Raw genomic sequence first — 23,195 nt, forward strand, 5'->3', positions numbered from 1 at the left:
CTCACCATTTTTGGAGTTGATTCGATGGACATTCAAGCCACATTTCTTCAAACCTCGTTGAAAGGTTAATTCTGGTATTTTAACTTTAAAAATCCTTGTTAAGTACTAAAGCGTCCATACTTTTTAAGAGGGGACTTTTTTTTACATAATTTTAAAAGTTTGGTCTTTGCCATTATTCTCCCAAACAAATTTCAACTTGATAAATTGAAGACAAATTAGGGCCTAACCATGCTCACCCGCACAAGTGGACCAACTAATATATTTTATGTGTATATAATGTATAGATAGATGAAATACCCCACAAACCACACATAACAAGTAAGTCAGGATAAATGCCTAAGAATGGTCAAAGAGAGGGCTTGAACTCAAGACCTCTCCCTCTTTGGAAGGGGGCCACTACTCCCAATCCTTACTGGTTAAGGGTTCCATCAAGTTTGTGCAGTAGTGCAATGCATGTGCGCCGCTTGAAGGTCCCAATGACCAGCTATTATGGCGGGCCCTCCTGCAAGAAAAAATGAAAAAAAACTAATGTAATATCATGTGGGCTGATGGCCCACTTATCAATTATTAAACGGATAAGAATTTAAGAACATATACTATACTTGATCATAGCAAAAAGGTTAGGATATTAAAACTACTATGTTTTTATTTTATTTGTTATAAGATTTTTAAGATTGATTTCAATTTGATAGAATGAAATAATTGTTATAAGTTATAACAAGATCAAAAGATCCAAAAAGTTGAGGGTGTGGGCATAAGTCAGACAAATTGAGGTTTCGGGTTTCATGTGATTGTTGCTTAGTTTTTCTACCCCGTCTTTTTCTCTCACACACACTATGAAGTTCAAAGGACCCCTCTCTCTCTCTCTCTCTCTCTCTCACACACACACAGTTATTTGGAGTTGGACCTTTTGAAAGTGCTTTGAAGTTTAAAGGGTCATTTTTGTAAGCTTCAAGCTTCCTCTCTCTCATACGCACTGAGTTGTTTAGACCCTCTTGAGTGTTCTCTGAAGTTTGAAGCATCCTCTCTCTCTCTAGTTATTAGGACCTTTTGAATGTGCTATGAAGTTTAAAGGGTCCTTTTTGTAAGGTTCAAGCTTCCTTTCTCTCATAGGCACCAAGTTCTATAGACCCACTTGAGAGTTCTTCGAAGTTTAAAGGATCCTCCGACATTAAAATGGACTTCTACTTGTACAGTAGTTTATTGTCGAGTTTTTGAACTTTCACTGAAGTTGATTGTCAAGTTCACCCATTTAATAAATCAAAACTACTTCTTTGGGAGGAGAGAAACCCATCTTCAGAACAAATTTATGTAGTTAATAAATTAAAAAATAAATAAATAAATTTTGGGTTGGTAATTCTTACCCATTTTTCAAAATATATCCAAATACAAAAAATCTTCATTCCCAACTTGGTTTACTTTTAGTTTTTTAGTTCATCAATCCGATGAACAATAAAGTTTTTAGTTATACTACAACTCACTGAGTTTCAACACACTTAATTTTTGTTTCCTTACTTGTAAATCAATGCAGAGTTTCAAAGACCAAGGATCAAACAAAGCTTAATGGAGGATCTGTGGACTCTGTTCTGTGGTGAATCCGATTGTTCATCTAACGGTGGAAATGCATGCGGCTCTGGATTTGCGTTCATTACATACCCTTCTTCGTGTATCAACCATGCCTTGGTCATTTTTGTCGATATCCTTCTCTTGCTCATGATCCCGATCGTCTTCGTTCACAAACACTTTTCAAGAACAATTCAAATTCCATCATCCTTCCATGGCTTTTCATGTATACAGATATTTTCTGCAATTTTCAATGGTGGCTTGGGATTGCTTTATATTGGCTTGGGTATTTGGGTACTAGAAGAGAGATTGAGAAATAATCAGACCATGTCACCTCTACATTGGTGGCTACCATTGTTATTTCAGGGCTTCACATGGTTGGCTCTGGGTGTAACTCTTAGCCTTGGTGGAAGACAACTCTCAAAAGCTTTTCTGAGGCTTTGGTTGATATTTGCCTTCTTATTTGCAGGAATTCTCTGCATTTTCTCTCTTTTCAACATCATTTCAAGAAAACAAGCATCTATTGAGATTGTTTTAGATGTTTTATCATTTCCAGGAGCAATTCTATTTCTGTTAAGCAATTACAAGGGACATATATCTCAAGAAACTGTTCAAACTATCCATAACACCTCTCTCTACATGCCATTAACTAATGAAGCTAACGTACTAAGTAAAACTGATTCTTGTATCAATGTGACTCTGTTCGCTAAAGCTGGACTTCTCAGTAAGACGTCGTTTTGGTGGTTGAATCCCTTAATGAAGAAGGGGAAGGAAAAAACCCTTCAAGACGAAGATATTCCCCATTTACGTGAAGAAGATCGAGCAAAAACATGCTACTTGTTATTTTTGGAGCAATTGAACAGAGAAAAACAAACCAACCCATCGAGCTCGCCTTCAATTTTATCGGCAATTGTTTCCTGCCAACGGAAAGAGATTTTGATTTCCGGGTTCTTCGCATTTGTTAAAGTACTCACTTTATCTGCCGGTCCACTACTTCTTAATGCCTTCATTGAGGTTGCGGAAGGGAACGAAGCTTTCAGATTCGAGGGCTATGCATTGGCCATAACGCTATTCTTTGCAAAATGCTTAGAATCCTTGTCCCATAGACAATGGTCCTTCCGAAGCAGATTAATCGGTCTTCAAGTAAGGTCTTTGCTCTCTGCAGTTATATATAAGAAGCAATTGAGGCTCTCAAACATCGGTAAGATGATGCATTCATCGGGTGAGATAATGAACTATGTCACAGTAGATGCTTACAGGATAGGTGAATTCCCATATTGGTTTCATCAGACATGGACAACAAGCCTTCAAATCTGTATTGCATTGGTAATTCTCTTCCATTCCGTGGGGCTTGCCACAATTGCAGCACTGCTCGTAATAATACTGATTGTGCTCTGCAATACTCCGCTGACCAAACTACAACATAAGTTTCAAGCTAAGCTCATGGCGGCACAAGGGGAAAGACTAAAGGCGACTTCAGAGGCTCTAGTGAACATGAAGGTATTGAAGCTGTATGCATGGGAGAACCATTTCAAGAATGTAATTAAACGATTGCGGAAAGAAGAATATAAGTGGTTGTCAGCAGTTCAGCTTCAGAAAGCTTATAATACCGTCCTCTTCTGGACATCACCCCTATTGGTCTCAGCAGCCACTTTTGGGTCATGTTACTTCCTCGGAGTGGAACTCCGTGCTAGTAATGTTTTCACCTTTCTAGCGACTATACGCCTTCTTCAAGATCCAGTTAGATCAGTACCTGATGTTATTGGAGTTGTCATTCAAGCAAAGGTTGCATTAGCACGGATTGAAAAATTTCTTGAGGCACCCGAACTAAAGAACAGAAATGTCAGGCAGAAGTGCGTGCTGAAGGAACTCAAGCATGCCATTTTTATCAAGTCGGGGAATCTTTCATGGGAAGAGAATCCATCAAAGCCCACATTAAGAAATATAAATCTAGAGGTAAAACCAGGTGAAAAGGTAGCTATTTGTGGAGAGGTTGGTTCAGGTAAATCAACCCTTTTAGCAGCAATACTTGGGGAGGTTCCAAACACCGATGCTATGGTCAGTTATCATTTTAATTTTGTGGGGGATATTTTGCTTTATTTTGCAGTGTCACAAACTCATTTTCAGCATTTTTTTTCGGGAAGATTTCGTTTAGATTTGAACTTCTACTATTTCCTGCAATAAAATATAAGATTAAATTTCTTGCAAGATATGAATAGGATTAGTTTGGCCGGCCCCAAATCTTTGGAATAAATCTTTTGAGGATGAGGATGAATAAATAAATAAACAATTAAGTCCATTTTTTTAATGTGTTTCTCAAGTTGATCTACACTTCAAAGTATATTCTGATGCTTATGGTCATGTTATTATACACATTGGCATATATAAGCTACATCAAATATTTTTTGATAAATACAAGAATTTACAAAGAACAGAAGCAATGAAATATACAACGAGGTTGAGCAGACGAGCAGACCTACCAAAGAGAAAACAAGATCAAAAGCAACAAACAAAATAGAGAAGAAAAAGTGGGTAGGGATGTAAGGAGAGAAAACTACAGCTACCACCAAAGCAGACTCCTGACAAACATACTCCCACCTAAATAACATGTCTTTAAACAAAACTCACTTACACTCTGATGTGATAACTTCCTGAATCAAGTGTTTCCAATCTATAAAAAAAACCCAACAAACGGAAGAAGGGGTAACAGTCTCTTTTTTCTCCACCCGAAAACCATGGACTGCCAAAATTTAAAAAGGGCTAAAAAATAAGGTTAGAAAGCACCCATGATGATTGAATAACGAAATGAAATGGGACCAAATAGCATGAGAAAATTTTCAATGAAGCAACAAATGATTTGAAGATTCGTCACTAGCTTTGCAAAGGAAGCATAAATTGATTGAAATAATACCATGGGAATGATCCTGTCCATAGGTAGAATCTTTTCCAGTGATAATTGCATCTAAAAATTGAATATACTTTAAATACTATTTTAAATTTAGTCTTGACGTAGTTATGTTATTCCATTGTTCTAAATGACATTCAAATTAAGCTCAATTCCCGTGTACAGATTCAAGTTTATGGAAAGATGGCGTATGTTTCTCAAACAGCATGGATCCAAACAGGAAGTATACAAGAGAATATTCTATTTGGGTCCACTATGAATAAGCAAAGATACAAAGAAACACTTGAGAAGTGTTCATTAGTTAAGGACCTTGAAATGCTACCTTTCGGTGATCTCACTGAAATAGGAGAAAGAGGAGTTAATCTGAGTGGTGGTCAAAAGCAGCGTATTCAACTCGCCCGTGCATTGTACCAAGATGCAGATGTATATCTATTGGATGATCCGTTCAGTGCAGTTGATGCACATACAGCCACAAGCCTATTTAATGTAATCTCAGTTCTCTTCATTCAATCTATGCCACTATGGTTAATGCCTCCTAATGAGAACTTACTTGGGTTGTGGCAGGAATATATAATGGGAGCTCTTTCAGGGAAAACAGTCTTACTTGTGACCCACCAAGTTGATTTCCTTCCTGCATTTGATTCTGTTTTGGTTAGTATGCAATTCAAACCCTACTACTTTCTACATCATTCATCTCTTTGATTGTTTCCAACATCTTTGCTTGAAATTAAAAAAAATAAAATAAAATTGATATTCTGTTTCTTACAGGGAAACAGAAAGAACTAGGAGGAATCCTTGTACAAATTGTAAATGGGTATAGTTTACCTTAATAAACTCTGTGATGTCCAATCAATGGGGCACCTCTTGAATCAGCAAACATTTTCTCATGGGTCAAAATTATTTTATTAAAAAGAAGAAACCTACCCACGCCCACCCGCCCTCACACACATAGAATATACATTATCCCATCTAAGTAGAAAGTCCTTAAGGAAAAAAAAGTCCTTAAATTCATCAAAGACCTAGTGTATAAATGATAACATCGGGAACAGAATGTGATTGATGGTGCCACACAATATTGTTTAGATGAATGAAGGTAATACAGTTACTCTAAGCAAGCATTTTGAAAAGTGTTTTATTTTGTTGGTAGTTGATGTCAGGTGGAGTAATCCTACATGCTGCTCCTTACCATCGATTATTGGTCTCCAGTCAAGAATTTCAGGCCCTTGTTAATGCACACAAAGAGACCGCAGGTTCTGCATGGCTTTCAGGGGTTACTTCTCCCGTGGGAGGTGAAACCTCTACTAAAGAGATTAAGAATATTTATAATGAGCAACAACTCAAAGCCCCAATACAAGATCAAATTATTAAACAAGAAGAAAGGCAAACAGGAGATATTGGTTTGAAGCCATACTTACAATATCTGAATCAGAAAAAGAGCTTATTGTACTTCACCTCGGCAAGTCTATCTCACTTCATATTTGCGGCCGGGTTGATAGTACAGATCTCTTGGATGGCTGCTACTGTTGAGAACCCTCGTATTAGCGAATTGCGACTAATCTTAGTGTACTTGGTGATTGGATGTATCTCAATATTATTTTTTCTGCTTAGATCTTTTTCTATAGTTGCTATGGGTATCCAATCATCGAAGTCTTTGTTTATTCAACAACTGAACTCCCTTTTCCGTGCGCCAATAGCTTTTTATGACTCTACACCTTTGGGAAGGATACTAAGTCGGGTAAGAGTATCCAAACTAAAATTTAGCTGTAAACTATCAGTTAGAAAACTTCTCGAGCCTCATATTTTTATCTTTCTTCAACAGGTATCTTCTGATTTGAGTATCATCGACCTTGATGTCCCTATCGGCTTAATGCTAGCTGTTGGATCAATCATCAATACATTTGCCAATTTATTTGTACTGTCTTTTGTTACCTGGCAAGTCTTGTTCGTCGCCATACCGATGGTTTACTTTGCAATATGCTTACAGGTAATACAATGTTAATACACTAACAGAGTTTCCTAATGAGAGGGAAACTTGAACCAACATTTAGGTGTATTAGACCACGTAATGTTACTAGAGTATGACATATATCAAGTATAGATTCTACACTTCTATGCTATTCTGGTAAACTTTTTTCTCAACAAAAAACTCTGCCAACATTTACTTTAAAACCGACAGAGCTACTACTTTGCTTCTGCAAAAGAGTTGATGCGGATCAATGGCACAACTAAGTCTCTGGTAGCAAACCATCTAGCAGAATCCATGGCAGGTGCCATGACAATTAGAGCTTTTGAGGAGGAAGACAGATTCTTTGCCAAGAATCTTGATTTCATCGACACAAATGCTAGTCCATTCTTCCACAACTTTTCAGCAAATGAATGGCTAGGTCAACGTTTAGAAATGCTAAGTGCTACTGTCCTTACTTCCTCCGCACTTGCCATGGTTTTGCTTCCGCCGGGAACTTTGGGCTCTGGTGAGCATATATTGTCTTCTTTTTCAGTTTCTACGGTTTCCTATATTGTTCTTAATTACATAGATGGTCAAATTGTAGTACCACTACAGAAGCATCAAATATCAATTCTAAATTCAAATATAATAAACTAACTCGTCTCAAGAACAAGGTTGGCTAATTGATCCTTTTATTACCAATACTCTGGTGGCAGGATTTATTGGAATGGCATTTTCGTATGGTCTTCCGCTAAATATGGCCCTTGCTTTCTGTATTCAAAGCCAGTGTACACTAGCAAATTACATCATTTCTGTAGAAAGGGTAAACCAATACGTGCTCATACCCAGTGAAGCACCAGAAATCATAGAAGGAAAACGGCCCATTCCCAGTTGGCCAGCTTTTGGTAAAGTGGAAATCCATGATTTAAAGGTAAATTTTTTATCCGTGTAAACTTTTTGTATGAATTGAAGTTTCATGATCCACGAGGACTAATGTACATTGAGGAAATTGATGTCTGACAGATAAGATATAGGCATGATACTCCACTTGTTCTTCATGGGATCAGTTGCACATTTGAAGCAGGACATAAGATTGGGATTGTTGGGAGGACGGGCAGCGGAAAGACGACTCTGATTAGTGCCTTGTTTCGTCTGGTAGAACCAACAGGGGGAACGATCATAGTAGATGAGCTTGACATCTCCACAATTGGGCTTCATGATCTGAGGTCACGTTTCGGGATCATACCTCAAGACCCTACTCTTTTTAGTGGCACTGTGAGATATAATTTGGATCCTTTATCACGACATACTGATCGGGAAATATGGGAGGTATTAGTCTATGATATGTTATTGCTGTTAATATTAGGAAGACCTACAATAACTACCAAACTACCAATTTAACACATTTGTGGATTCCAACACTATTTGTAATACCCGTCGTTTTAGAACAGAGGAGATGACTTTAACATAATAGCCCACAAGTTATCCTATATGGAAAAGGGAGAGCTATCAAGTTTTGGGATGAACGAACTTCCCTCGTCGTTCATACACAATGCTCACAAACTCCAAGTCATTAAGCAATGAAGCTCACCTGAGTTACTATTTTTCATGACTTATAATCTAATTAATTACAAAAAGGTGAATCACTCCCAAAACAACGTGAATTTATAACAATGGTTTTTTTCTCTAATTATAGTCTTGATCTTGTAATCACTTAAGAAGTAGATAAGAATTTTAGTATTTTTAGTCCGAATTAAGGAGTCATAGTGCTAATAGGATTCTGTGTGCATGTCCTCAGGTTCTTGAAAAATGTCAGCTTGGAGAGGTCATTCAAGAGAAAGAAGGGCGTCTAGATTCACCAGGTAAGATTTGAAGTATGTGGGGTGCTTTTGTTTTGATCAAGAATTCAATAATAACAACTTGCATTGCAGTTGTAGAAGACGGAACGAATTGGAGCATAGGACAACGGCAGTTATTTTGTCTGGGACGTGCTCTATTGAGGAGAAGCCGAATATTGGTTCTTGATGAAGCGACTGCATCAATTGACAATGCAACAGACTCAATTCTCCAGAAAACTATAAGGACGGAATTTGCCGATTGCACTGTGATCACAGTGGCCCACAGGATACCGACTGTGATGGACAGCACGATGGTGCTTTCCATTAGTGATGGTGGGTTCAACATTGACATCGTTTTTTTTTTGGTTGGCATGACCTAAGTTTTTTTGCAATGTTTCAAAGGAAAAAAGCTAAAGTGACTTACTAGGTCACTGCATTCGACACTAAGCTGACGGGGAAGTGTGCACTCCGCCATAGATGCTTTTCACTCATATCTCGAAGAAAATCATCTATGGTTTTGTGCACACCTCCTCGTCAGCTCAGCGTCGAACGCAGTATCCTAGGAAGTCACTTTAGCATGTTCCTTTCTAGAATGGTCTTTGAATTTGATATCTAACCTTATTGCGTAAAATGTCTAATTTCTTTCATCTGTTGGTGAGTCGTGCCAGGAGAATGAGAAGAATCTTTGAAATCTCAAGTAATTTTTACTTCTCCTTTTTCAGGAGTACTGGTGGAGTACGACAAACCAGCAAAGTTGATTCAGAGAGAGGGTTCACTGTTCTCGCAGCTAGTCAAGGAATATTGGTCTCACATTCACTCTGCAAGTTCACGGTGATGCTAACTGATTATAGGTATGAGCCTAAAGAATATTGTGTATCTCTCTCTATATTGTAATGTATCTTGTTGTATTGAAAACATCACTTTACTTTGTTTCCATAATGCAGTGAGAACTGCACAACTAGTCTCAATGCTTCTTCTATGTCAGACTCTAAGAATGGTTTTACAACTCAATATTTCATCTCATCTTGTCTACCAAAGATACCAAATTGACTTGCCCAAGTCATCTCGTTTTGAACGAGACAAACTAATCGACTCGATTTAAAATTAGTTAACAATATATACTTACATTCAAATGATACTAATATTTTTTAACAAATATTTAAATTATTAAAAAATTAATTATTTTTATCAAAAAATACAAAAACCCAGTTCACCAATCCGAAATTTTCAAAATATCGAACGACTAACTTCGGAACTGGGACGACTCATTGTGAAGAACGATTCACAACCAAAATCCCACTCGTTCACCAACTATATTTGGTTTGGTATAAATCTAAAGCTGAAAACCAATATAAAAAAATTGATTTTTTTTTTTGGATGGGTAAGCTGGAGTTGAACCCACGACCTCAAACGTTGCTTTGCAATGAGTCAAACCAACTGAGCTATGGGTCTAAGCCCAAAAATATGAGGATTTTAACAGAAAGAAATAACAAAAAATTCAAAGCCCTAAGATTCCAACAATCAAATAGCACAGAAAAAATCCTAAAATTAACCATCATTCCATAATCCATTCAAAGACATGAAAATTTTCCATTTTGAAGGGAAAAAACATTAATTCAATCAAAAAACATATAGATCATTTTGAATTATTATCAAGAAACGAACAAAACCTAGAAGCGAATAAACATTAAACCAATCTGAAAAACCCTAACAATCTCAATTCTCAACCACCAAATACTCGAAGAAGATCAAGACGAGTTTAATTTGATAAACCTTGTACATGAATCAGCGACATTGAGCTGGACAGTGGAAACAAGGGTTTCTTCTTCTTCATAAGCTTTGAAGCCATTTTTATTCTGCGACAGAGAGTAGTTGACGCTCTTCGGTCGAATGGTTTTAAAACTCGGAATTCCGTCTCGTCCATATACCGAGTTGACTAGACTGGTCATCTCGTCCTGGTTAGATAACCCATTTATGTTGGACCAAAAAATAAAATTAGGGGTATTATTAAAAAAAATTAAGATTAAAACCTTGCTTAGTACCATACAAAAAGGTTTGCAGTAGTTTTTGGGCCGCGAACTATTTGCTGAAATTTTTCGATAGGGTTTCAATTTGGAAAATTTTCATGAAAAAATGGATAAATTTTTAAAGATTATATAAAATATTTTATTGGATTTCTTACCAAAAACTTATCATCTTCAATCTCTCAGTAAATCTTGTCTTCTTCTTAATATTTGAATGTCGAAAAAACTAAAAAATTTGGAGGTGAGGGTAAAAATGTTATCATATTCATTAATGATTAAGGAATTGTCGATTAATTCGCCGAAGTAATCGGTTAACTCCTAATTTGGAGAATTTTATGATTTTTTTTTTAAATTTTAAATACAAAGAATTTTATTGATTTTTTTTCTAATCTTATCTATAAGAAGTAGAATATAAATATGAGTTTAGGGATTTAGGATTTTTTTTTTCCTTTGATAAAAGAAAAAAGAAGAGAACATGTTTCGAAGGAATCCCTTGTTAGGAGACACTTCGGTCTCCCCAAAGAGGCAAGATAGATGTAGGTTATGGTTATATCAAGAAAAATATAATACTACTTTTTGCATTTTTAATTCTTAACAAATTATATCACAAACTTTCTTGGTTTAAACTTTATACCTTTAATTAATGATCAAATTACTCCCTGAAACGATTATCATGAAGAAGATCACCACGAAGTGGTCACCTTTAGTTTTGCAATTATTCAAGAATCCTATTGAACTCATAGACAATTTGAAGATGACAAAGAGTTGTGATCAACGAAAAATTTGAAAATCCTATCATGAATCTTCAATTTTCAACCTCAACGACCAGGTTTCTTTGATGGTGGTGGAACGTAAAATTCTTATTTAGTATTAAAAATAGACCAGTAGTTATTAGATTTAATAAGTAATAACCTATCTAATAGGATTGAGTTGTATTTGATTATGATTCTTAAAGATTTATTTTTATTTTTATAGATTAGGTTTTAGGGATTTGGGTATAATAAAAAAAAAAAAGGAGGGGGCCTTGCTCCATAAAGGGGAACAAAGTATGAAGGTTTGATCCCCTCGATGGGTTCATATCAATAAAATATATAAATATTTTATTTTTTTAATTTTCAAATCCATAACAATTGGAACGAGAGCACTTTTGTTGGACTAAAGGACTCTCACACATGCTTTTCTAATGTGATTCCTTATATGAAGTTCTCCATAGAAGGTGCCACTTAGCTAAGTAGCAAAGGCTCAAAGAAAGTTGATCTCATGACCTAGGTTCAAATCCTGTTGAACTCACCTTCTACTAACTTTGACGATGAGGGGAAACTTGAGAGCACTAATGTTGTGATAGATGTCTTACATCCAGTTGGTTACCGATCACCAAGAAAGTACTTGTTGGAATGTGACATCAATGTAGGATTCCAAAATATCATTTAACTTCGAAAAAAAACACAGAAGATTTTTTGTTATTATTTTGTTTTCAAACATAGTGAATTTCTCTCATCTTATCTATGAATATTGGCACTCCAGAATAAATCTTGTTATATTCTATGTTATTTTCTTTTATTATTTATTATTGCTTTCGTGATTTGATCTAAGGTTTCCGAGTTCACAACTAAAAATTTAAAAATATGAATAATTAGCCTCTTGCGTAATGTAATCATGGATTCACGTTTAATTCCTCTCTTTATTATTAATTTCATTGGAGGAACACAAGAGTAGACAGTATACGATAAAGTTCTCCATGGGATGCCTTTAGATTCTTACAAACCCACCTCCAATGGATACAAATAACTTCTACTATTCAAGTTATATACATAGACATACTTACGGATCGTAGTTGAGTGTATCAAGCTCAGAAATCCAGTTCATCAGCTGGGAATACTTTGTGGAGAAAATCTTGAAAACGGGTCGAATACACCTTAGGATTTACTGCTGAGATTGATCGAGAATCAAATTGTAGTGATTTGTACATGTGCTCGATGCGCTTCATTACATTGTATCCCTGAAGAATATCTATTATTCCAAAATATAGTTTCACATTGTAACATTCCTTGGCCCCTACTTTTATATGTGATGATGGACTTCCAATTTCATTTTTGGGGATCCTTATGGCACGAGCCGGGGTTTGCACGCCAAGTTTGAGATCAGGCCTGCAATTTAGGTGTATGGGTGAGCTAACAAAAAAAATACATTATGACACTATAGGATGCCAATACATGTAGAGTTTACTTACAAATACTTGTACCATACAGTTTGCCACAAGATTTTCTCATTATGTACAATCAGATCATGGATGTTTCAATATATAATTTTCATCTACCCCTTTTATGGTGTATGGGGAAAATACAAAGAGTTTGTTGACGGGGTTTGTTGCTAAATCTAGTGACTATGTCCCCAAGCTTTGAGGAGCCGATTCACTATCGTAAAAATATGACATCCATGTTCAAGCATGGCTTCTAGGCCTTTTTTTTCAAAATAAAAAAAATAAAAAATAAATAAAAAAGAGAAAAGCGAGGGAAAAAAGGCCAAGAATCCATGATTGGACAACGTGAGAGCCTAACAATACTTCTGAGATAGTGAATTGGTGATCAGGAGTGATAAAATCCATCAACAAACCCTGTGTGTTCTTGCCTCTAGTTCTTCCACTCTTCTCTTCTCAGGACCTCATTGTGGTTGTCATGCACGTGGTAGAATGTGTGCATAAATCTTGGATTTTTTCAATACATAATCTATGTGGGAGGGTTCTGAGGATGGAAATTCTCCAAAATGAAGCCTACGGACTGAAATATTTCAAGACACCCCATTGGGGCAATCCGGTCAATATGCTTATAACAAAGTGCCCATTTTTTTTTTGCACTGAAACAAGAACAGAATAGTTACCCGTTGGACTGTTGGCGGCCAAAAGTTAACTCACGGTCCAATACTTTCCATGAGGAGTCTGGAGGGAAAGAGTTCCCGCTAGTAAGACTTCGGCCATCAGCTGGTCCTGCACCAATATCAAATCTCATTTATTTAGGATCACCCACTAAAACAGTATTTTCTTTAGATTGCACTCAATTGTATCAAAGACAAATAGAACATTGATATTTTCAATTGTTTTATTACATCATTCATCTAGCATATTTACATACAGAATATATATATATATATAGAAGTTCACAAGGCACTCAAGTGTTAGGGGAACTTTGGTGGGAATAACTACCTCGAAAAGAAGCATTGACATGTAATCCTAGCAAAAGACTGTAATCCATAATGCCCTGTGCTTCCAAAAATTTGCAATCATGTTTAATTTTCCTGTAAACCAAAACCAAAAATAAAAATAAAATAATAAGATCAATAATCTGAAACCCATTCAATGGAAGATAGGCAGGGTGGGAGGAAAGGAAGATATAACCCTCCTAAACTGTGACACAAAGCATAGGCACAAAATTCTCCGAATATTTCAAAAAATTTATAAATTTCTCCCTGTTAGGGGTTAGATGATCAAACTGACAAATTAATCGACGATTCCTCAATTAATTGTGACAAGGTAACATTTATACCCTTCACCTTCAAATTTTTTTATTTTTTTCAACCTTCAAACATCAAGAAGAAGATAGGGGTTTTAGAGAGGTTGAAAATTATGGGTTTTGGTAAGAAATCTAAAAACATATTTGGTATAATCTCCGAAATTTTGCCAATCTTTTTACAAAACTTCCCCAAATTAACCGATTTCAACCCCCACCAAATAATTACCAAATCTGGACTTTGTAACTATGCCACAAAGATGGATGTACATGAAGTGTTGTTAGGATAGAACATTCGGACAAATCCACCTAGAAGATTAGTTGGGCCAAAACTCTACGTGATTGGATAAAAACAACCATAAGAAGCAAAAAGCTCAATTTAGGATCATCGAAGTGGATGACTTAAGAGATCTTCTAAGTGAAATCTGACCGCCTTCATGTGTTGGAATGTACTACAGAGGCAAGAAGCTCAATTTATTCCAATCATCCCACTCAGGGACGAGAATTCCTATTTAAAAGCTCACAACTACAATGAAACAGCACAATTTGCCTTCGAACTTCAATTTAATCCACCATTTATTTTGCATATCACAATTAAAGCAGCTTTTTTTCTCAGACAGAAACCTAAATCTTCCCACTAAACAATTAAAGCTAGATTGACCTTCTAATTTGACTCAAATTCAAATTTAACTTCTTTTTCATTTCTGTTACATAAAATGTGCATAACGAGGGATAAGAGATTAACAAGCTTACGTTAACAGATGGTGTCGGGTTAATGGATCAAGGTGGAAGGATATATCAAGATCCAGATCCTTAAGCATTTTGTTCTTTTTGTCTGCCACACTGCCAACGGACCGCCCTTGTGAAGAGCCTTTAAGATCAAACCGTTTATGGATATATAGATCTGAGCGAAGCACATTCCCCATTACAACATAGTACACCTGTCCATGAGAAAAATCACTGAGCCAATCTGCTGGAGTCGTGAGGGGAAAAGAGGGAGAGAACAATGAGCCAATTTACAATTTGATTTCACTCACATAAGACCATTTGTACCAATTTTATCTGATTAGGACAATAGAATAATACCGATATGATCCGGATGTGACATTTACACTTAAAATTGGAAGTACACACAAATAAGCACATAACATGTGTTGAAGACATAACAATGGGGAGAATAGATGAAAATATGTTCAAATAACAATAAAATCGAGCTTCATTTAATAACCAACTAATAAATAGAAGAAGAAATAAAAATCAATAATCTGCATTTCAAGGGTATTATTTAGAGAGGATGATTCACCTTGGGCTTTCTTTCCTAATCCTCCAATTTTGTACGACAAACTTTGTGCTAGGGGTTAAAGGTATTTTCAATCTGGAAAAAGTACTTAAAAAATGCAGATGGTGCAAAAAGTAGGATGATACATGTACGAAGCTCTCACCGTTGACACCCCACTAGTGCCACATGGCACCTTCAATGACACTTGATGATGATGGTCCGCCTCCCCAAGGCGTTTGACATAGTCCACCTTGGCACCCCCCACAAACACTCATCACTCACATTTATGGTGTTAACAAACATACTTGGTTAAGATGGAAGCCAGGCTCACTTCTCAAAGAAAATCACTTTTAAGGCCATGCTGCATAAGGTGGAAGGCTTTATTGTATGTAATCTAATGTGCCACACAATATTATTTTCTATCAAAAATCTTGAAAAATAAATAAATCTGTATGTATTTAAAAGTTATTCTACCTTGTAACCTCCATTTGGTCTCACAACATGAAGTCCATAAAACTTGGTTAACAATGTGCTCCCATATGTTTGAACGTGGTCATAGTAATTTGGGAGCATATCCAAGAGTACCTACATGATAGTATACACAAAAAAGCACATAACACGTGACCCACATAGAAGGTAGCGCACAAAAGCTCTATGCTAATCAAATTTATCAACACTAAAAGGCAAACAAAAATTTGTTAGAGGAATACAACTTTAATTGGGATTAGACTGGGGAGAGTGAAAGTTAAACGAATTTACGGATCATGAAAAACCAAGAAATTTTAGAATATTTTTTTTTAGTCAATGGACGATCTATCACCGGATACTTCAAAATGGGTATCATACACATATCAAATACTTAAGTAGTAAGAACAAAATCTTAAATTCTCATACATGAGAAATGATTATTGCGGTCAAAATTTATTGTTCATCAAAATATTCTGCAAAATGAATAGTGATTCCATGAAATATATACAAAAAAGGAAGTTATTGGTTAACTCTCATGGCTAATTTTGCGAAAATGAAAATATTTCGTGGAAATATACCAAAATTAAAAACTATGTCTTCAACACATTTCTTTATGGTGTTTTTGTGGTGTAGACACCCCAATTGGCACCGGCCTGCCTAGAAAAGGATCCACAAAATTGCATTTTAAGCTAAAAATTGTCAAAGGGCCCGAGTATGTGAAAATTCAATTTTTTTGTTCTAAGTAATAAATGCCTAAGGGCCATTATTTGGCCAATGAGTCCAAAATAATTGCCACATGTCAAGTTTTTTCATTTCCAAGTCCATCCACCCTCTAATCCAACTCAAAGTCCACTCTAGTCTCTAACCAAAACAAATCCCTAACCAATTGCTAGCCCAAATCCTATTAAAATCCAAACCCAATCCAACTCCAAATCCTAATCCAACTTTATGTTCAATCCAATTCTAAATCCAATCCATTATAAATCTAATTCATCTCAGAACCAATCCAAGTCTAAGCCTGAATCCAATTCAAACCTACCTAAGCCCAATCCCACTCCATTGGATTCTATAAACACATGTTCTGAAATATTCTCCACTCATTCTATGTCCAATAATTCCATATTTTTGAATTTTCTATCAAATAACCTAACATGCTTCACTCATTCCATGTCTCCCATGTTTTCATCTAAACATTCCCAGCATCATCTCATGCTTTCATACATACATTCCATCAAATTAACACATGTCACTCCCTCATTAACCCTCCCAAAAACCCTAGATAAATTCCTTCCCTACCCTCATAAAATTGGAAAACTCCAAAAAAATATAACACAAACCTCATGTCCTTTCCATATATTTTTAGGGTTGGACCACTTAACCCCCTAAAAATCATTCTCAAACTTTATATAAAAAAAAAAAAAAAACCTCTCCCATAACACAACTCATGCTCACAAGCCCCCCTCAACCTAAAACTCTTCTCATTTCTCTACTCAACTTTCTTTCCTAAAAAAAATCTCTCTCAACCTTATATCCCTACACAAAAATCTCCTCAACTTTCAACTATCCATACACTTAAAATCAAGATCCAAAATTCATTGAAGAACTCAAGAAATAACAAAAGACAAGAATAAGCTTCCAAGGTGGGTTTAGGACATTTAAATTTAAGTTTGCATTTATCTCTCTTTCTTCTTCTAACATTCCTTTTTTTTATTTTATAGAATCTTTGAGTCCCCTTACCCGAATCTCAGCGGTCGGACCATTGGAGTCACTTTCCTTTAAAAATGACTTCCAAATTAAAAAAATTGGTTTTCGGGTGACCATTCACACCCTAAAATAAATGAATGGTGGTAACTCCAAATTTTAAGTAGTGTGAGGAGATCCTAATTGAAATCCACATATCCACATACCCAAAATTTATTCTAAATAGTACATGTATTATCTTAATATAATAGTAGCAAATTTCTGATTAGGTTCGAGTAGAAGTCTGTTACCAAGAAAATCTCAAAAGAAATTGGAATGTTGACTTATCAGCAATTAACTAGCACATATACATCTATAAACAAAAACTTCCTGGCTTGATGACTCTAGATGGAAGCTAAAGCTTGGAACAAAAGGAAAAATTCCTCACCGAGGATAAGATAAATGTTATTTAGGGAATCTAAAGTGATCTCCAATGCTAGATGGAATCTAGGCACAAAATTTTCAAATGCCAAGAGTCATTGGGGATCTCTAACTCAACAAAACCTCGTGAAAAACGGATTGATGAGGGTGACAAGCCTCATGTGAGACTCCTAGGCCTAAAATGGACCTAGGAAGATCTACAAGAACTGGAATGATCTCAATGGTAAAACATTCAATGTAAGCTATTTGAAGTTAGACTATTAAGCTTAATTAAAATTTCAAATCTTTAACTTGAGCATCAAACGGAATGAAACTTAAGAACACCTTTACTCAATTTGAAAGTGGTACTCAGTTCAAGCCGTAGTGGGGGGTGGAAGCAGTGGATTGATTGATTTATCTCTTTGTTTCCGTTTTCCGATTCAAGCAGCTGAAATAAAACAAGGAACAACTATATGCTTAACACACTACCACTATGAATTTTCCTCCCTCTAGCATATGGGGAGAAGTGTCTTTGCAAGTAATTCAATAGTCTGTTCAAGAAACACGAGAAATTAATCTTATCTAAGGTCAAAGTTGGCTAAGAACTAGAGGAGTCGTTGGTGCAAGTTTTCAACATCAACAATTTGACACCATCTGTTAGAGTCCTATCAACCTCAAAGCCTTATCCTACGGTGCTCCACCATAGTCAAACCATGATTCTAGTAACAAGCTGATGATCCAACATTGCACTGGAAAAACAGATGGCATAGCCAATACTCTTATTGGTGTAGTTTGAGTCTCGTGGTTCAAATTGGTGTTTCAAAGGCATGTAAGGCTTACACCTCGAGGAACGCCTTCTGAAAATACTCACTAAAAACGCCCTTGAGATCCAAAAGAAGAAACATAAAACAAGCTAAGTTACCTATTATTTTATTTTTTTAAATGATATAATAACCATGATTTATGTTTCCTTTCTTTCTCTTCTTCTATTTCTTTATTGTCATCGCCCATTGGAATGCAACATAAATGGAGCATGGTAATATATACATAGAAAGTTATTGGATTGATTTGATTCATAAATAAACTTTTGTAGTATTTTGTATTATGCAGAGGAAGTTATTGGAAAACGATATTTATTTTTGCAATAATATAAACTAATTAGTTATTGCAAAAACTTTCAACTATTCAAATGTAAAATGTTTCTTTCTTTTCAAAATTATAAAGTAGTATTATTTTATATTATTACTAATGTAGGGGATTAAAACTTGAAATTTGGTTACATGGATTTGAAATTTGAGATTTGGAAGTATGTGATGACTACCCTAATTCTCCAATGAATTATTTGTATATTATATTATTGAAAAAAAATTCCATGCATGTTAGGCTTACTCTTCAGGTCATTAGCCAGCCGAGTATCTCATCTCATACCTCAATGTCTGAAAATATTGATTGAACCTTTAACCCCCAAGTCTCTTCAATAAAATAAATAAATAAATAAAAACCAAAAAACCAAGATAAAAAAAAAATCCCTTAATAAATGAGAATAAAATTTAACTAATGAAAGATGGTAATTTTCAAAACATTTGTAGATTTTTTGAATTTAAATAATATTCTAAATGCAGTCCTGGTTTTGAATATTCTAGACACTCTAGTTCTCTTCTTCTACTTCTAAATATCCACTCCTTGATTCCAACAAATTTTGGGATCACTTCTTTAGTTTTGATTCTCACCCAAATTTTAAATTATTTCATATTCAGCTATATCTCAATTCTATTTGGATTTATCATCAAGTAAGGAATGCTAATTATCATTTCCTCTCCAAAGCCCAAAAAAATCCTACATCCAATAAAAACAACAAGTATGTATGACTTGTGATGTTCCAATTCAAAACTAATGAATACCATAAAAATGGATTCAGTACCTTCATTTCAGATTTGCGAATGATCTTCATAATGAACCGACCGTCATGACAACGTAGGCACCCCCCCCTTCCCTGCGATGAAACCTCCCTTAGGGTCTCAAAGCCACAAATGGAAAGCATGTAATCACAATAATCAATATTCTCAAGCTCTTGAAAATGCCTGGAAAATTTGTTAGTGGACAGATTAGCTTAAAAGATTTCGAAAGGTGGACATTCATACAAGTAAGTAGCCGTGCAAGTCCAAAAAAAGTGTTGTTTTATTAATGGTAGTAAAATATAGGTTAGTGGGGGTAAGCTAAGCATGTAACGGAGTAAATTGATCCTATAAATAGAGACATTTGGGGATATTTTTTGTGCAATTATGACAGAAACAAGGCTTATGATGAGTGGGTCAGATTGGATTTCAACTCGGTTCATGTGGAATTGAAACAAATCTAAGCTGGAATGCAGTTGAGCCAACCCAAACACAAATCATGGATCAAATGTCAATCCTAACCCCAAAAGGGCGGATTGTTTAACAGTTGATCAGGTTAGGTGGGTTCTGATGGGGCAACCTTGTAGAAGAAATGATTTATTGAGAATTCTTGGATGAATATTATATTTTTCCATTGATTTTATATAGGATGAAAACATCCACCAATATGGAAAGATAATCAATCAATCCAATATTCTAATATTACCTAATTGATCCTAATTGATGCAAATCTATATCTTCAATATATGTGATGAGATACTCCATAACATTGATATGGTGCATCTCATGCACATCATTGTATTGCATACAATATTTCATCTCTATTAGACCTTTAATATGGTGCTCATGAACCTGAACATTAATGTTTTTCTTTGGACACTCCAACAGCAATAATATTAAGAAATTAATCCAAGTCAGAATTCAAATAAATACATTATTTACTTGATAAAGACATCAAAATAGAAAAATAAGAAAGAACCTGAAAACCAATGGACAGTAATCTTTCCATTCAAATTCTGTAATTGTGCTAGGGGGAAGATGTCGGGCAACGTTCTTTGGAAACCTTATCCATGTACTTTTAGTAGATCTGAAGTCGAGATCCGAAAGTTCTCTTTTTGGTAGGGCCATATACTGTCTTGAAAAATGCCTACATGGGATCCAATAGATACTTATTATAACAAGGAGATCATACATCAAGTGTGAGCACGGATCCCTAGGTCTAGCGATGTGTGCAATAAAACAAAAAAGAAACCAAGAAAACACAATATTTGCATGGTTCGGCTGTGCCTACGTCCACAAATAATAGTTGTGAAAGTTTCACTATATATGAGAATGATTACAGCCCTTATTTATATAATCATAGGTTTTCCAATCCAAAACGAACTCTCACTTTTGGTTGCCTAAACCGTAACCATCTCCTTTTCTTCCCAAAATATCATATTTTCCAAAACAATGCCTTGGTGTACAGTCCCTTTTGGTTTACTAAAGAGCCCCATGAGGTATTTATGTTCCCATTAACAGATATAAAGTCATGTTGAGGTAAAGGAATTTGGGCACATTCTACAAATCATAGCCAACAGAACTGAATATGAGATCTTTAAGAGCAACTTTGTAGAGAGAAAAAAAAAAAGGAAATATGAAAACAAGCTCATTTTTCTGTATCAAATAGAAAAGTAGAGTAAAAGCACTGCCATTAACATAAAACACTTGAGCTGCAAAGTTACCAAAAAAATAAATAAAGTTTCTCAATCCAGATTGAAATAAGGGTAATCCAGATAGAAATTTAGAAAGAGAATCAATTATATATTATAATTTTCCTTTCTAAAACCTAAAAGAACCAAAATATGCAAGACATTGCTAAATATTCTGATACTCAGATATTTCTATTATGAGTCCTGATAATCTGACGCCACCCTCTGACATATGCCCCCATCACAGAACCGTAGATCATTAGCCTCGGGATACACAAGAAAAAGATTTAGGATACTGTGTATCCCGAGGCAAATGATCTACAGTTCTTTGATGGGGGCGTAGGAGGGTGTACGTTAGAGGGGGTGTCAGAAAATCATTGTTCTTCTATTATTTATTTATTTAGTATACTCTATGAAGATTCTTTAGAGTGAGGAATTCTAAAGAAGATTTTTTTTTTTTGTTTTTCTTAGTTATTCCTCATAATCTAAACAACACCCATTGAGAATTAGAGATGGACAGCCATTCCCATAGTCACCTAATATGCTAAAAAACCTGAAAATTGGGATCCAACACTAGTGAACTTAGTACCAAATTAGGCTCTTTCTCTTAGCTTAGATCAAGCCAAACTACTCTTCCCAATAAAAGTATCATCACTGATTTCTCTAACAAACATATTATCAAATAGCTAAAATCCTGCATAAGTGATCCATTTGAATTTGCTTTCTCTTCCCTAACAAACGCTTCATCGCTATTTATGTAGTAGTATCATTCGTCAATAGTCGATAATTCAGTAGCGCTTTAGCTTGGTCTTATATTTATCTAGTAATCATAAACCCCTCAAGAATCAAATACATTTCCCTTTGTTGCTAAAAAAGATTGTATGTAGGTCCCCTAACCCACACTAATAAATACAAGGTATGAAATAATAATAAAAAATAAATAAAAGAGGAAACTACATTAAAAAGAGAGAGAGAGAGAGAGAGAGAGAGAGGAGAGAGAGAATGTGTTGAATCATGCTTAAAAGATTCTTAGGGTCTGTTTGAATGGCCATTTGCAACCAAAAATTGCTTTTGAAACTGTTATAAGTTTCTTCATATTAATATTGGTTTTCAAAAAATTCCCAAAAAATCATCCTGTGTTTCCTCTGCTTTGTCTCAATTAAAAAAAAAAAAAAAAAATCATTCTCAAATAGGATAATTCTGAGATGGGTAATTACTATCACATTAAATTAATTCACCAACAAATCAACCGATACAAATTCTAAAATAAGAAAAAATTAAAAGAAAGAAAAGCTACAAAATTCTGCAATTCTGAGAAAATCCCACTTGGGTATGAATCAGAGATCTTTCAGAAACATCAAAGCAACTTTACAGCTCTATCAAATGGGTAATAAAAGATCTAAACTTTAAATTTAAAGCGGCTATAAATCATCTCAGAGTTGGAAAAAAAATGGTGTAAACGGAAAGAACCCATTAAAGATCAAAAATTGATATTTATTACATACCCGTTCAATTCTCCTTGAAATTGAGAGATTCTCGAGCTCCTAAAAGATAATCAAATTGGATTTCTTTTTCTTTTTTTCTTGCAGTTTTTGGATTAGAGATGAATAAAAGCCTAAAAGGGCTGTTTTCACTGTACCACGAATTTTTGGCGCCAAAATTAGTTGGGAATTTTCTAAGGGAAGAGAGAGACCAACAAATTCCCGGTCTTCGGCTTCTGTTGGAATAACCAACACGGTTTGTCTTCTTGAAATAAAAGGCTAAATTACACATTGACCCCTTGTGATTTGGTGTAATTCCATGTTGACCCTTCTAGTGTTCTAACAATTGCACTTACCACTCTTCAATTATCAAAAGATATTCTTGGACCCCTTCCATCTATTTTCATCCAATAAAACAGTTTGAAAATGCTTTTTTTAGAGCTACTATTGGCATCCAACTTTTACTTATTACATCCCAATTAAGAATAAAGAAAATAAGTGAA

General features: G+C 35.2%; 2 protein-coding genes, 1 long non-coding RNA gene and 1 pseudogene across 10 annotated transcripts; 1 reads left to right on the forward strand and 3 right to left on the reverse strand.

Annotated features, from left to right (window-relative positions):
- Window positions 1-418: 418 nt before the first annotated feature.
- Window positions 419-629, reverse strand: LOC147407972 (U2 spliceosomal RNA; annotated as a pseudogene).
- Window positions 630-1,531: 902 nt separating this feature from the next.
- LOC147407973 (uncharacterized) lies at window positions 1,532-6,022 on the reverse strand. 2 transcript variants are annotated; one of them, XR_015176937.1, is made up of 3 exons: window positions 5,884-6,022; window positions 2,821-5,769; window positions 1,532-2,722 (listed from the first exon to the last, which is right to left on the reverse strand). It is a non-coding gene; the product is annotated as an uncharacterized LOC147407973 (long non-coding RNA). The 2 variants fall into 2 exon arrangements; XR_015176936.1 differs by lacking the exon at window positions 5,884-6,022 and having other exon boundaries at window positions 2,821-5,099; window positions 5,655-5,769.
- LOC147407974 (ABC transporter C family member 10-like) lies at window positions 1,564-9,230 on the forward strand. 4 transcript variants are annotated; one of them, XM_086436781.1, is made up of 11 exons: window positions 1,564-3,621; window positions 4,634-4,954; window positions 5,033-5,119; window positions 5,616-6,203; window positions 6,288-6,452; window positions 6,645-6,939; window positions 7,130-7,344; window positions 7,437-7,742; window positions 8,212-8,275; window positions 8,345-8,584; window positions 8,974-9,230. In XM_086436781.1, the coding sequence occupies exons 1-11, from the start codon at window positions 1,564-1,566 to the stop codon at window positions 9,084-9,086; spliced, it is 4,452 nt and encodes a 1,483-aa protein (XP_086292907.1). In that variant the 3' UTR covers window positions 9,087-9,230. The 4 variants fall into 4 exon arrangements, with proteins under 4 accessions (XP_086292907.1, XP_086292906.1, XP_086292905.1 ...); XM_086436780.1 differs by having other exon boundaries at window positions 4,634-5,119; XM_086436779.1 differs by having other exon boundaries at window positions 5,616-6,452.
- A 2,703-nt stretch (window positions 9,231-11,933) lies between these two features.
- Window positions 11,934-22,943, reverse strand: LOC147407975 (phosphatidylinositol 4-phosphate 5-kinase 10-like). Of its 4 annotated transcripts, XM_086436782.1 has the most exons (8): window positions 22,717-22,942; window positions 20,500-20,667; window positions 19,547-19,706; window positions 15,532-15,642; window positions 14,532-14,719; window positions 13,475-13,566; window positions 13,153-13,258; window positions 11,935-12,422 (listed from the first exon to the last, which is right to left on the reverse strand). In XM_086436782.1, the coding sequence occupies exons 2-8, from the start codon at window positions 20,646-20,648 to the stop codon at window positions 12,125-12,127; spliced, it is 1,104 nt and encodes a 367-aa protein (XP_086292908.1). In that variant the 5' UTR covers window positions 20,649-20,667; window positions 22,717-22,942; the 3' UTR covers window positions 11,935-12,124. The 4 variants fall into 4 exon arrangements, with proteins under 4 accessions (XP_086292909.1, XP_086292911.1, XP_086292908.1 ...); XM_086436783.1 differs by lacking the exon at window positions 15,532-15,642 and having other exon boundaries at window positions 11,934-12,422; window positions 22,717-22,943; XM_086436785.1 differs by lacking the exon at window positions 22,717-22,942 and having other exon boundaries at window positions 11,934-12,422; window positions 19,547-19,618; window positions 20,500-20,661.
- Window positions 22,944-23,195: the final 252 nt, after the last annotated feature.

Source organism: Akebia trifoliata, chromosome 3 (assembly GCF_017979445.1).
Source record: "Akebia trifoliata isolate Shusen 1 chromosome 3, ASM1797944v1, whole genome shotgun sequence".
In the NCBI taxonomy this organism is placed as follows: Eukaryota; Viridiplantae; Streptophyta; class Magnoliopsida; order Ranunculales; family Lardizabalaceae; genus Akebia; species Akebia trifoliata.